The sequence below is a fragment of the Watersipora subatra genome, chromosome 2 (genome assembly GCF_963576615.1).
Source record: "Watersipora subatra chromosome 2, tzWatSuba1.1, whole genome shotgun sequence".
Lineage (NCBI taxonomy): Eukaryota > Metazoa > Bryozoa > Gymnolaemata > Cheilostomatida > Watersiporidae > Watersipora > Watersipora subatra.
Window position 1 is genome coordinate 19,884,996 of NC_088709.1, and position 14,864 is coordinate 19,899,859.

The 14,864-nt window shown below is 35.4% G+C and overlaps 2 protein-coding genes across 2 annotated transcripts in view; one reads left to right on the forward strand and one right to left on the reverse strand.

Moving 5' to 3' along the window:
- The window catches only part of LOC137388949 (dnaJ homolog subfamily C member 21-like), a 28,421-nt gene extending 26,197 nt beyond the window's left edge, over positions 1-2,224 (forward strand). Inside the window, exon 15 of the mRNA XM_068075455.1 lies at positions 2,163-2,224. Coding sequence (XP_067931556.1) covers positions 2,163-2,217 — 55 coding nt within the window. The 3' untranslated portion in view covers positions 2,218-2,224. The remainder of the gene's footprint in view (positions 1-2,162) is intronic.
- LOC137388950 (palmitoyltransferase ZDHHC1-like) lies at positions 827-14,585 on the reverse strand. Its single transcript, XM_068075459.1, has 9 exons — positions 14,473-14,585; positions 11,108-11,295; positions 10,164-10,339; positions 8,864-8,965; positions 7,349-7,473; positions 4,801-4,881; positions 4,502-4,630; positions 4,107-4,234; positions 827-1,529 (listed from the first exon to the last, which is right to left on the reverse strand). The coding sequence occupies exons 2-9, from the start codon at positions 11,261-11,263 to the stop codon at positions 1,428-1,430; spliced, it is 999 nt and encodes a 332-aa protein (XP_067931560.1). The 5' UTR covers positions 11,264-11,295; positions 14,473-14,585; the 3' UTR covers positions 827-1,427.
- Positions 14,586-14,864: the final 279 nt, after the last annotated feature.

Genomic DNA, 14,864 nt, shown 5'->3' on the forward strand with positions numbered 1-14,864 from the left:
CGCATTTCTATTGCACATAAACAGCTGGTTTTGGCTGCAAACTGTAGCAAACATATCAGTGAGTGCAATGAGCTTTTATTCAACAACGTTAAATGTAGATATAAAATAAAAATATGTCTTCAAATTCAGAATGAAATGAAAATTGGAAATGCCAACAAATTGCAAAGAAGGACACAGGCTATAATATCATCGCAAGTCAATTGCAAGCAATAGATATCAACTGGTAGAAATATTTCTTGGTTTCTCGATGCACATTTATTAAAAGGTCTTTGACAAGTTTGAGATGAGTTAGCAGATTTATTGCATCCAAAAGGTTTAATAATGCTCCACCGAAAAAGAGAGCAAAATATAGGCGACATTCGCTTCACCCGTAATAGGGCTAAATTTATGTTCCTAAAAATTCTGATGAGCCATTTGGAAAATAGACGCCGCCTATTTGAACGCCGCCTCTAATTGACCGCCACTATAGAGAAAAGATTGAAGAATAGAGCCCCATAGCGTTAATTAGAGGTTTTACGGTAACTGTTGAACACTCAAAACACTCAGCACCTAACCTGTGGTCATCTCAGCTTCAATCCCCCATCGTTCTAACCTGTCTGCTTCACCTGCCATCTGTTGTTTAGAGCTCTATTACTGGTTTCACTAATACAGACTGTAACTAATGCATACCTAAATGAAATACACCAATTAGCTATTTGCAGCAATATCATTTTACCAAGGATTTTCATAGTACTTGCAAGTGCGCTAGTCCTGTGGGAACATAATAACACAGTGACTCTGTTTATCAGTTCTGTATTTGAGCACAACCAGCAGGAGGTATCAACACTAAAACGTGATGATTATATTGTAATACACTATAATACAAGTTCAAGAGAGAAAAGATCTCTAAAAATAAATTATAATACTTAATTTAGGTGAGCGAGGATAGAACATATGTTGATATGTTCAACATAGCTCTTAGCAATCACATGCATGATAAAATTTCTCATAAAAACTGCAAAAATCATTATACAAACGGAAATGGATGAGCACAACAACTTTCCCTTCCTAATCTGACAAAAATAAGTAAATCTAGTCATTCTCGGTTATACATTATTCAGAGCGTGGGCTATCAGTACATTGAGAGTGGAAAAAATGAGGTAGCATTGAAAAGACAAATCCTTCTCATTGCTTTAAACCATGTACTTTTTGCAGTATTATTGATGTCGGATAGACACCCTTGCACAGGAAGTATTGAAAAGGTGATTAGAGCGCTAGTGGAAGAGATCTAAAGTGATATACAGAAACACTATTTAGATGGTGTTGGCAAACTCTAATCACCTTCCTGTCAACAGTTAGCTTTCCCGCTCATTTTTTTACCATGGCAAGGTAATAATTCAAAACTAAATCAGGCTACAAGTTCAAAGACAGGCGTGCAGTCTCCGGTGTTAAACTAACGAGTGCTCAGTTTTTTCCTTTGTTGGATATAAGTCAGGATTCTCAACCATTGCAGATGGAGCTACTGCCCTTGATTTAGTGAGGAACCCACGCTGTAAAACATTGTGTTCAGATTAAATAAAAAGAACTCCTATTCCAGTCAAACTATTGCTGTTAACAAACACTCGAAAGGAAGAAAACTTTTAAAGCACTTGTGAAGTTGTGAGACTAACCTACCGCGTTAATTATAAATGAGAAGCTCTCAAAAGGGTCAAGGACACATATTTCCTGTTACAGGTCGTTAAACTGTGGTTGTATTAGACATAAATGTGGCATTCGCTTTTCAAACAAAGGTAAGTTAGTGGACTTGTGTTGAGTGATAACTAACAATTCATGTATGAAGTCTGAGACAGCAGTGGGGACATGACAGGTGTTGCTTCAAGTCACACCAGCGTTTGTATTGCTCCTGAGAAACAAAAGTAAAAAATGGACTGCTGTGGATGATGTTGGCAGTAAAGTATCGTAATACGTTGGGTTTTGCCTTCCCTACTTAAAACCGCCATACATGTATTTATGTTGTTAATTCCAATCATAGAGATGAACTTTTACAAAATTTTAGTATGTTTTATCATAAAGTATCTGTGTTTTTCTACCACTTGCAATTTTTTTGATGTTTGAGGTGATCTGACTGCCAGGATGTTTTAAAATTAGCACCAACAAAACTTGATTGAGGTTAAATTTTTTAGATCAAGTGAAAGTGCGATTATGACATCAATAGTGGCGAACAGACCAACAGAATAGAGACGAAAAACAACTATAGAAACGATAGCAACTAGTCACATCATTTCGGCACGTAGTTTGCTTCTGTGAGTTTGTAAGTAAGGCAGTCTAGGTGAATAGCCGGCTGGTCTGGTCTACTAAAGAGGTTAAAAATTCAGGGAATCAATTGACAGCTTTTTAAACATTAAATCGGCTAGAAAGGTCTCTGAATGTGACACTGCTAGAGATGTCTTTGAACGTGACACTGCTATATACTCTGTAAAATAATTTTCTCGTTGCTCCGAGAGGTGTAACTAAAAGTTATTTTGAGTGCTTCAAAATAATGTGAAGTTGCTATAAGCAAAATTATCGTTTTTGTAAATTACCGTCAATAATTAGCTAGGGCTTGTGCTTACGATTTTACCTTTAGCCTAGAGGTAAGATAGTAAGCCCAATCCTGGCCTGAATCCAAAATGCCAATTCTTTGCTTTGGGTTGGGCCAACCTTCTTTCTCACTAAATACTCTTAACAAATACGCTTATATATTATTATGTATAGTGTAATAAAATGATGCAAAGATATAAAACTAAAGCAATAATATACAAAATGTATATAATAATTTAAACACAACAAAGAAAGCACTGTATGGTAATCACTATTTAAATCTTTCATTTATTAATTATTATTTATTGTTATTAAGTAATTATTATTTTACTTGTTCCAACGAAATGTTTGCTAAAAGATTTTTGTTGAATACAATCAGTATTTTTGCTGTAAAAGCTGAGTTTCTGTCCTGAAGTTGTTTCTAAAGTTCTTTGATATAAAAAGGTTCTACGCAAACATCGATGCATTCGATGTACAGAAACCATGTTTGATATTTTTATTTAGTTTCGTAAAAATCATTTTTGCAGTTTGAGTAAATCGCTAATTCCCATACGCTGATATAGAAATATAGTTATCACAAATATCTGATGCCCAATGTTGACTAACTTCACTAGCGCTAACTGCAGAAATACGTTTACGTTGCAGTTTGCAATTTTATTTTCATCCATCATAAACTGAACAATTGAGACCGGTTATATTACGCTCGGAATTCTGAGTAAAATAGAGCTTCTCCATCAATATTTCATTGTGTGAATGCATTTATAATTATTACAAAAATGAAAATTATTATCTTAGCGTTACAAAAACTTGGGGTACAAAATTATGGGTTTTTGTTCAGGTGGCCCTGCAAATTATATATAATAATAGGTCCTGGGCTAGATCGGGCTTTAATACTTGTGAGCCTGAACCAAGTTGAATCTTATATATCTGATCTTATTGCTAGATTAGACCACCCTACCGCTGGCACCGCCAACTATGCTAATGCTCTCGCTAATACTGCTGAAACAAAATTACTCAGTTATAATTGCCAATTGAATTTCAATATGTACACAACGCATTTTTTGGCAAACCTGAAAAAACTTGTGACAAGACAGTGGTTCATAGCACTTAACCTTGACATTCATTATTAAATAAGAAACTGATTATCAAGATCATTAACTATAAATAACACCGCATTGTAAAATAAAATATTGATAGATTCTAATAGATTTAACCATTTGCATAAGTTCTGATGAAATTGTGTTTAATGCACAAGAAATAGGCTAATAAATAAAATAAATAAATTGGTCAATTAAAAAAAAAGTTTTGGAATGTCGGTGAACACTTTAGTAATGATATTCAAGACATGTCCAGTTGACCGTTACAAAGTTTGTGTACTCACTACCGTTGGATATAGAAAATGTTACTGACTCTATTTCCTTATAGATATTTATTCTGCAAGATACTGTGGGATATTCACCCAGTTCGATGCCATATTTTAGATATATATAACAGTGTTAGATATTACACATGCATCTTATGGTGTTAAATACTGCACAGATACTCACATTAAGACAGGATGTGCTTGTAGTTGTTTGAATACGTGTTTCCAATTCTAGGTCTCGGGTTCTCGCTTTTTCTTCCTCAGTTAGCCTTTGCCTCACAATATAGTCATATGTGCTTAAGCCTTTACACACTGCAATAAATTCATTAATCTAACATACTCACATGTTTGTACAGCTAAACAGACCAAACCTTAAACGCAATTGCCTTCCATATGATTTTCAACACTGCCAGTTTTCAAAATGGCATCCTATCGGGCGTCAACCCAAGGCACAGAGATCCTACCTGGCATTGCTTCGCAAACAATTTTCATAGCCTTAGCTACCAGTATCACAAAGGATTATTGAGAAACTTAGGCCAAGTGTATGCAGGACAGAGCGGTAAATAAAATTGTACTTACTTAAAAAGACGTGGAAGATGAATAGGTGGCTCAGCAATATCAATGCTACTAGAGCGAGTACCGCAGTTAAAGCGATAAGGAACAAAAATGCTTCAAATGGAACCGGCTGGAAGAATATGTAGAATTGAGCTGTAACAGATCGTAGACAGCAGCAAATTATATTTGAATGCATCTTCATAATCTAAAAAGATTTTCACGGATGTAATAAAATTCCAGTGGCTACTGCTTTAAATAAATGACAATGTTTTTGCAATTATTAAACGCTTAGGAGAGTGAAAAGAAAACAAGCTAAGACCTACCAGTGGCTTGTAGGTTAAGAGTGGTTTGTGACACGTTTAACTGCAATGTTGTGGTGATAAGAGAGGTGTCTCTGGTCAGCTCTGTAATCAAAATAAACATTAAATGAGAAGAAATTAAAAGGGCAGAGCACTGATCACAGTTGTTGGCTATATATATAGTCCCCTGCGATTGTTACATTTACACGTACGCACGTGTAAGTGTTCGCATATATATATATACTATTACTAAATTTACGCACGCACATGTATATATATATATGTGCAAATGTAAAAATTTTCGAGTGAGTAACTACTTCAATTGTAAGTCATAAAAGCATTAAAAGCAATCAAATAAAAATATCTAATACAGTCATACAGAAAATAATAAACTCTGCTCATCAAGCTCACGAACACTGATCGGTTGTTAGCAGAAACTCAGGTGAAAATCCCAAGGTATCTGCTGTAGCCATGATACCCTAATAATATTAGGGTCATTCAACTACAGGTTAGTTATACATGTTTACTATAACGCATGTTTGCACCATTTGCCAATGCTCATCAAACAGTATGAAACAAAGTTTCTTGTGCAATCAGACTGACTTAGAGCTATTATAGTGTGAGACATAAGCTAGACAATGTAGTGTTCACATCAAGTACGTAATGTGACGTTCGCACTCCACAACTCTATTGCTATGGCAACATATACAAGTGCTTCTTGTTCCCTACTCTACTAAAGCGGATAGCTCAAGATGAGATCAATCACATAATAAGTGCTATCAAGTAAATATAGTCAGCACGATAACAAAGGTCTGTCATGAAGATAGTAAGTAGGTAATCCGCAGAGGAAACATGTCAAGTACTAATGTAAATAATGGAATAAGTGCTCTTGGTCAATTTCTATGATTACACATTTTCATTCGACCAGTTGCCAAAGGCTGGTTCATATTATATCTTCGTGTTGGAGTTAAGCGCACAAAATCCTTTAGTGATCGCCTGTGATAACAATATTCCCACATCACAAACCCAGCAGCGTTTACATCAGCGAATATTCAGCGATACAGTGTTCTTAGTATACAGTGCGATCGCGGAAACTTTGGAATACTAGTCCCGCAGCAACTTTCATAAAAGAAAATATAGATCAAGCAATCGGTGATGGCCAATCATCAACGCGCAAGTGATACACATTGCACAGGCAGACGGGGATGTTCGATGAACTATCGAGAAAGTTTAACAGCCGCAATCCTTCCCAATGTATTCGTATTGTCTTGACGATGTCATTAGTTTACAGGGCGCATAGACGATGAATAATTGCAGAAAGGGCAATGCCCACATGCATTGACAGTATGAACCAGCTTTAAGTAGAGCCTGGTCACACATATTCAAATTATTCATTATCTTGTATTTCCGCTGTTTACCTGCACAAAAATTAGAAATAAAACTTCAAGGCTACAAGGATTCTGTTGCGGCACCATTTTTAAAAACGTAGCAAAGTTCTTGGCTACTTGATCTGTGAAAGGGCTTTTTGTATTTGTCCCATGTTAACTACTTGTTCTAAATGCCATATTGGGTATGTGTAATGCCGGCCTATCGCAATAGTTTATTTAAAAAAACTTTACTGAATATGGGCACTGGGATACTTAGTTTTTTATCAAATGTAATCGATCGTACACTGTTACGAGAGACACTCAGGGGCACCCCAAACACCTAATCTCAGGTGATCCACAAAATCGATAAACTTTCTCTTCATTGTTTCGCTGCTCCATGTCTACTCAATTGTATTTCTCCTTTACAATCATAACAAAAATATTTGATTTTGATATTTTTATGGAAAAAGACTATTGATTTGCTGTGCACTCAACTACTAGTAGTAGTAGTAGTAGTGATCTCGGGTACACTTCATATGCAGCTTATAGTTAATCAACTCTTGTCTTGATCAAACTATTGTCCATAATGTAAAATACAACACCCAAATACCATTGATAATCCAATGAAAAGGGGTGTATACCTAATGCAGAAGGAATTGAAAAACTGCAATCATTGATGTTAGTCTGAAAATATTTGCAGTTAATTATCCAGTAATCATGGAAAACTTTTGAAAATACTTCTGAGCACCTTTTTCAATTAATTAAGTTTGCAGATATCCAGGAGCGCCAGTAAACCGCCTTACTTGACTGGTCACTGTCAAACATGGCTAGTGCTCCAACACCATCAGATAAGGATTGGCAAACGTCTATTGCTTAGCAATTGAATGCCTGTTGTTTGCAGGCTGATATATGGCTGAGAATACCATAATATGGTGTTGAGAACACCACAATATGATGATCTGAACATATGTGTATTTCAACATAGAATATTGTTCTACATGTATGTTGAAATAAACAGATAAAATAATAAAATATCGAAGAGATAGATTTTGTGAAAATCTTGCATAGACCAGACACTATTCTATTTAGCAAATTCCGTGTTTTCTAAATCCAAAGGGCAACATGGCTTCTTTAGGAAACACTTGAGCACTAAAAAGTTTCCTTTTTTAGGTTTAAAGGAATCAGCAATTGTTTGTGAGTTTTACCTGCGTAAGGCAGCAATATATGGCCATTGTCCACATCTGTGAAGTAAGCTACGAATTGAAGGATATTGATGGAGCTGATGATGATGCCAGAGAGTATTCCAAAGAAAAGACAAACGATGAACGTCCTTGAAACAGACAAGAAATCTCATATAGACCCTCATAACTATCTAACGTGATCAATTTACAATGTAGGTGATACAATTTAACACAAAACAGTATAAGATGCAAAAATCCTATAACTATAGAGTGCTTAATAAATATTAACAATAAAATTAAGTATGAATAACATAGATTATAGAATTAGGAGGGTATGTTTGAAAGAATACGCCGCTATGTGGACAGCCAATGATGTTCATTGATGACAAATCTACTTATGACTAAGTCTTCTTGAAGTAAAATTTTATTAAATTTACTCAGAACTGGCTTTTAATAAGCACATGTACATTTTAAAATGCCACAATTGCAAGCTAAGACCACTGGCGTATAACGGTCTCTCAAGTAATTTTAGATGTTAAATATGGAACATGGACATACATGTATTCGAAAATTTTAAAATTTAGAAATTCTAAATCTAAAAGTTGCCTTTAATCTATTTTTACTGTGAATCTTTATCAAAAGAATTACCAGCTACTACTATTGTTATTTCCACTATCGCTGTTACTACTATCCATCGTTTTTTTTGACGTCATCACCCTGTTTGCACATGCGCTCGTCCATGGAAAAGCCACCATCTTTGTAGAAAAAGATTGTCATTCTCTTGATTAATAGTATTTTTCGGCGTTGTTTTGACACTAAAATAAAAAATTTGCAAACAAAAACATTGTTTGCAATAATTAATTGCAGAAGATTCGTGTTTTTAACGATAAAAGTTGTCCATAAGGATGGCAGACAACGATAGAATGACGTCACAAAAAAATGAAGGTTGTTATTACTACTATCATTAAATTACTACTATCGCTGTTACTGCTATTATGACTATCGATATTACTACCATCGCTACAACTATTATCGCTATTAATACTGTCACTAATACTACTATCATTACTACAATTATCTCTATTACTACTATCGCTATAACTAATATCCTTATCATTGCTATCCTTATTACAATCCCCAATATCACTATTATTAGTACTATGTGTCAATAGAGTTTTTTATTATGTGCAGGTCAGATTTTGCGGTAAAAAATAATAAATGCATCATAAAGTTTTCTCTAAGTCTTTTTCTCTAGTCATAAGTCTTCTTTAAGCAATTCACGTAATCTCGGTTTAGCTATTACATTGAATTAATATGTTCGAAAGGTAAGTAAGTGCCTTCTAGACAGAAATCTCATATTCCATGTTCCCATACAAAATAGTTAACATAAACATTTCCGGATTTGCCATTCAACAGTTGTAAAAAATTCACTCAATAAAAATGTTTAAGGAGAAATTCAACTGAAATGGCTGCCTGTTCATATGCATATATTCTCGTTTATTCTGTAAAAATGGACTATGATAAGTATCAAGCGCTTACCGATAGTTCTTGCGGCCAACGCAGTTATTTAGCCAGATGCAGTGGTGATCAAAATCTTCTATACATTTATTACAAGTGCTGCAGTGTTTCGATCTAACACCCCTACAACAATGCGCAATTTGAGACGTAATGTAGCAGAACAGAAAAATTGGCTCTCAGAGGCTCGGCCACACTTAGTGTCTCCGAGAGAGCTGAGGTTTGAATGTCTAAAACAGAACCTCAAACAAAGACGACAATATTACAAAGCCAAAGAATTGCGATGTTCAAACCGCCCACACACATTAGCCTTAGTCCCAACTCTTGCCCCAAGTTTGTGCCATATCTAAATGAAGATATAGTTGAGCAATTGAAAGTGAACCAAGTACATGTGTGTGTCAGGAGTTCCATGTATAAGCTACTTGTTATGGACTAAATGGATAATCAAGATGAGAGACGACTGGTTTAAGATAACAACATGTATTATGTGAGCCGATGTAACAAGGACAATCACTCTGCTAGACTATATGTCTATGATAGCCAACCGAGGAAAGAGCTTGTTCAATAATATCAGTAGTTAGCATCCGTTTTTAGTAGCAAATCATCTATTAGGAGTTGACACATACTTAGCTTCGAATCACCATTAAATAAATTGTCTCTTCGCTGCCCAGCAACAAACATTGATCTTTCTAGATATTTTTTAAAAAGTTGGGTGTAGATGAAGCATGGAGATACTTTATTGCATGAGTGTAGGTCACGGAGCCTTATGGGATATGGAGCCTCATAAAATATGGAGCCTCATAAGATATGGAGCCTCATAAGATATGGAGCCTCATAAGATATGGAGCCTCATAAGATATGAAGCCTCATAAGATATGAAGCCTCATAAGATATGGAGCCTCATAAGATATGGAGCCTCATAAGATATGAAGCCTCATAAGATATGAAGCCTCATAAGATATAGAGCCTCATAAGATATAGGATGAGATAAAAGATATGAGCCGGAAAATTAGGTTTTGGAGAAGTGAGCTAGAAGTGAGAAAGAATGAGGAATAAAAGGTAATGAACACTGATAAATTGGTACAGAACAAAAGATATGGGTGCAACAGCACTGAACAATAGACCTACACTAAAATACAGCTATCTAACCATGAGTGTGATAAAAAACAGAGGCCTAGATAATCGTGATAAGTACTCATTCACACGGAGAAACTTGCAACAAAAGAAAGGGTTCACCTTCATGGTAGCACCACAAGTTATAAGTTTTCAGCCTAGGAAAACACGATCTGAAGAACGGAAATAACTTTTGAGGGCTTCAACTTACACTGTGCACTCGCAGAGGTGACAGAACTCATTCTCGATAGCATGTCTGTGTATGGTGCGGTCTAGCTTTGCCGCCGTTCCCTTAGTCGCCTTAGCGATAACGGTGTCGTCTGCAGGATTAATAGTCATGGCCACAAGATATGTTGTTAGATGGGCAGCTAATGTTAGGGTTACGATCTGGGAGTGAAATGTTAAGGCAAACGGCTAATGGCAATGAGATACTGGTTGGGCAAACAAACACAATGAAAATGTTTACTCAGTAGATTAGATATGCAGTATGGTAATCACTACAGTAGGGCTGATAAAGAAAAGAAATTACCGATGTACAAATACTGTTACAACAAGAGCGAGAACAATGATGCATGCAAAAGTTCTAGAGTGAAATAAGCCTCTAGGAAGTCAAGTGTGATGAAGCTAATGAAACATACAGGTAATGCAAAGGTATATGGTTGTAGCAATGAACCCATGTGGAACCTACTTAACCTTACTTTCAAATGAGATAAAAAAAGCGATTTTCCAACTATCTAAATTGAACATTTCTGAAGTAACAACAATAAATGAGTTTCTTGGTTTAAAGACGCCCATGTAAATCTGTTACAACGATTCAAGTTTTATCTCATGTAAACATTTTAAATGATTAGTTGTAGTGCTAAATAACTATACCCTTCATTAACCTCTCAGTTAAAAATGTTAATTAGTATTTACATTAAGTGGGATCTACTTTTGTACTGCTGATTTCATCATAATAGCTGGCATAGCTTACTGTTCTGAGAAATTTGTGACAGTGAGTTGAAAACAGGCAACAGAAAGCAAACACTCAAATAAGAGTTCAGGGAATATGCAAGAGATCGCAGCAGCTAAAGTTGCGGCCAGACTATAATTACGATAGGCCAAAATTGGAGAACACACTAGACATTCTCTACTCGCAGAGCATTTTAAGGATACAGTGTTGCCTGCAGCCTGCCACTCTCTCATCAGAGCTGGTACATTGACGCAAAACCATATTAGGCCGAAATAAATAGCGATTGTCAAAACTAAAAGCTGCAATGGGTGCAGAGGCCTCGAGAAACCATTTCTCTTGCTTGGCAACCGTGCCTCCATAGAGATACTCACACTGCCCGATGAAAGTACCTCTGCAAAAAAGGCACGATTGTTACAAGTCTACAAGCAAACAAAACCAAAAATAAATTTCACTTATAATCTTAACTAACTGTCCTACCCACATATAAGTATTCGTTCTCCTCATACAAGCTCTGAATGATATCCATTTCAACTAAAATTACGTGTAGGATTGCCGAGCTTGAAAAGACTTATGCAAATTCTAACTTGAGTACAATGCTGCGATGATGTATGAATTCCCAGGATACAGCGTCGTACATTACACATGCAACCTTAATGACAAAATTAGATGCTACACAAGCCCTGCTCAATGAATATACATGTAGTTGTATATGGGAATATATAACTATATTCATTATAGTTTTATATATTATATACAGTTATATGTATGAAAATAGTTGACAAAACTATTTATGAGATATAAAAGACATAAAGTGTAAGACAGGTTTAGGAATAAAATTATGTCAGCTAGTAATCGTGTTTTGAGGAGAGCAAAAGCAAGTGGAGTAATGGTTGATTGATATAAAACACTACAAAATTTAATTCTACAAAACGCCATTGATTGCACCTCTAGAACATTTATATAACCTACTTAACTTACCACTCGCTAACTAACCTTAGTTTAAGCTATGCTAAGCTAGCTAAAGCTAGGGTAACCTATCCTTAGCTAACTCGTCTTAGAGGCATGAAGTGCGTTAATGAAGCCACTATGTAATTCCGTATAGAATGCATTGAAACCTGATGAATTTCCTATTCAAAAGATATTGAGTAGTACTTAATGTCTCCACCTTAATAGCTAGCTAGTGTTAATAACAGTTTGAGTCAACTTCAGGGCTTTTGCTGAGTCCAATCAACTCAATCCAAAACTGTAGAGCTTGTAGTCCCAACAGGACATAAAACGGAGTAGTAGGTGTTGTATTGGAAATTTTTGAAATGTTTTGAGAGAAGTTTGAGAACTTTTCAAAGCCTGTTCATGATATTTAACTAGCGGATGAGCATTGACCATCCAGTAAAAAATAAGAGTTGTCTGTACATGAGTCAGAAACACGGAAGTACTTTGTCACAACACTTAGAAACGTCAGTAGCTTAAAACTATGGTCAAATGAAACAGCAATATCTGACATAATGAAATATATGAATGAGGATGGAGTTTAAAGGAAGTATTGATTGTAGAAATGATTTAAACTTCTGCAGCAAACGATTACTTGAATGCGACTAAAGAGAGTAAACTCAACAGTGAGGTACACTAAGACTCTACCAAAGTCGGAGGATGAAAGACCGTGTCAATGTCAAGGCTAATATGTGTGCATTAAAAAGTAATGAGGTCTCATCTTTGCGAGTTCCTCCAACACAATTTGGTTTAAGCATTTTAATTTTTAAAAATATGAGTCTTTGTTCAGTAGTCAACCATCCAAGTGCTAGGAGTTGAATTTGCTTTTTGATTTATTTTTAAGAAAACAAACCTTAGAGTAGAAAGAATAAGTTAAATAAAAACAACTTGTTTATTTGTCTATATTACCCAACTATACAGCGCCATGAAACAACTAACAACAGTAAAAAGAGAAATATCTAGCGTCAGTTGCAACCGAAGAGATGCAAGGAATAAATAGAGTTTGTTAATGGTGACTCGAAAATCATACAAGATCCATTACCAAGGTTCAAAATGCTCCTTCCAAATACTCCTTACATCGTGGATGCATACTAAGCATGGCAGTCAGCACATAAGGTAAACAGAAGAGCATTTTTAGAGCTCACGGGGATAGCAATGGCTTTAATTACTGTAATACTGAGTTCTCTCTTACTCCTATCTTGTTTTAGCATGTGGTCTATGTAAATGGCCAACACAATTAGCTTTCTGTAGGCTTGAGTTCATCTGGGTGTAATTATAACAGGACAACCAAAATAGGAAATATGGAGGCGGTGGTTATTGAAGCTCAACAGCATCGCTGAACAAGTTGCTTAGACAATTGATCAGACCAAATACTGGGCCTCACTCCAACATGAATATATTGCAGTATTTATGAGCAAGCCCAAGTCTTTTTTCTGTGCATCCTTAGGTCATATACTTATGGGGCTAGCATAAAGCACAGTAGCCGTTTTCGAGGTCTATTCTGCTTTGACCCAAATGCTTAGCCAATCAATGGACTACAATTTCAACTAGTCATTGCAGTCCTAAATAAGGTACCTCTCTTTAATAACACGCCAAACAATGCCACAAAGTCCCAAATATTTGACCTTCAATAATAATAACTGTTTTCTAATTGCTACATTTCCATTTCTGATAAGCTTTCATTACCACAGTGACTTATTTCTCTCATGGGTTGGTTGAAATACTAACACAGTAAGTACATTTTAAGTAAAATGTAGGGAAAAGTTGTAGTGTTGTTTAGCAGCTGACATGTCTAACTGCGTGTATGGGTTAATGAAATAACCAGTTCCATTCCTTTTTGCTTTTGTATTAAATAGTTCACTTTTTTAGCTTCCTTGTCACCTTTCCGCCCTCTTTCTAGTTTATCTTTTTAAAGCTGCATACTTGTGAGGTGTTACTCGGTCAAGCTAGTCTCCTAGTTCAACAGCGAAAAGCGTAATTAAGATATGCCATTGTAGTGACTGTACAATACTAATATTTTAAATAAAGTTACACACTGTAACTAACTATTTTTGTAATGGTCACACCACTTAAATAATTTTTCTGTTCTCTCACCAAGTTTTCTCCAAACTTGCAACAATTTTTGCTGCCCCACATCCTTCTCAGTGAGAGCTGTAATTCCCTAAACTAGGCTATAAGTATATAGGATGCAGCACGTAAGCTCAACTAGTACGGTATTTTGCAAAACTAAATGTGGAATTTGTAAACGGAAAAGAGATGTTTGACCAGCTGATGATTTAATACTCGAATAGTCTTATATTTTTTAGTGTTCCATATTACGCTAGCTTCCAAACATAAGGAATATGTATGATGTAATCTAGCCTTCCAATGATAAGCGCAATTATACAAAAATATTGATTGAACAACTTTAAAAAGTAAAAATATCAAACTAATCGAAATATCATAACAGTTTCTGGTCCAGCTACCAAATTTGCGACACACTGTATTTTCAAATATTATCTTCTAACGAATGATCGACATTTAAAACAAAAATAGCCATCTTTATTTTAATAAATAAACCGAGGCAAAATATAGAACTAACCTGCCAAAAAGTAGAACCAACGCTAGTCCATTGGAGACTATCCTTACAAAAACTCTTAACAGTTAAACTGATTATGCGGTGATGCTCTAGTTTTTGTTTTCCGCAGCTTATTCGTTTGCTTTGACTAAAATTCTATAAGAAAACTTCTTATGACGAACCCTTTTAAAACAAAAACTGATACAAAGCTCAGTTGGTTGAACACAGTCTATGCATCAGGTAATTAGCAAGCATAATGCAATACAATTACTCCTACTGATAATTGACAATAGCAAATCCGTTCGTTAACGAATAGGCTTAGTATTGTTTATTTACATATTCACCTGGCGACTTAACCTTCAAAAAGATTTTACAGCAATTTTTAATTTATGAACACTTGTTGTGTTTTTATTTAA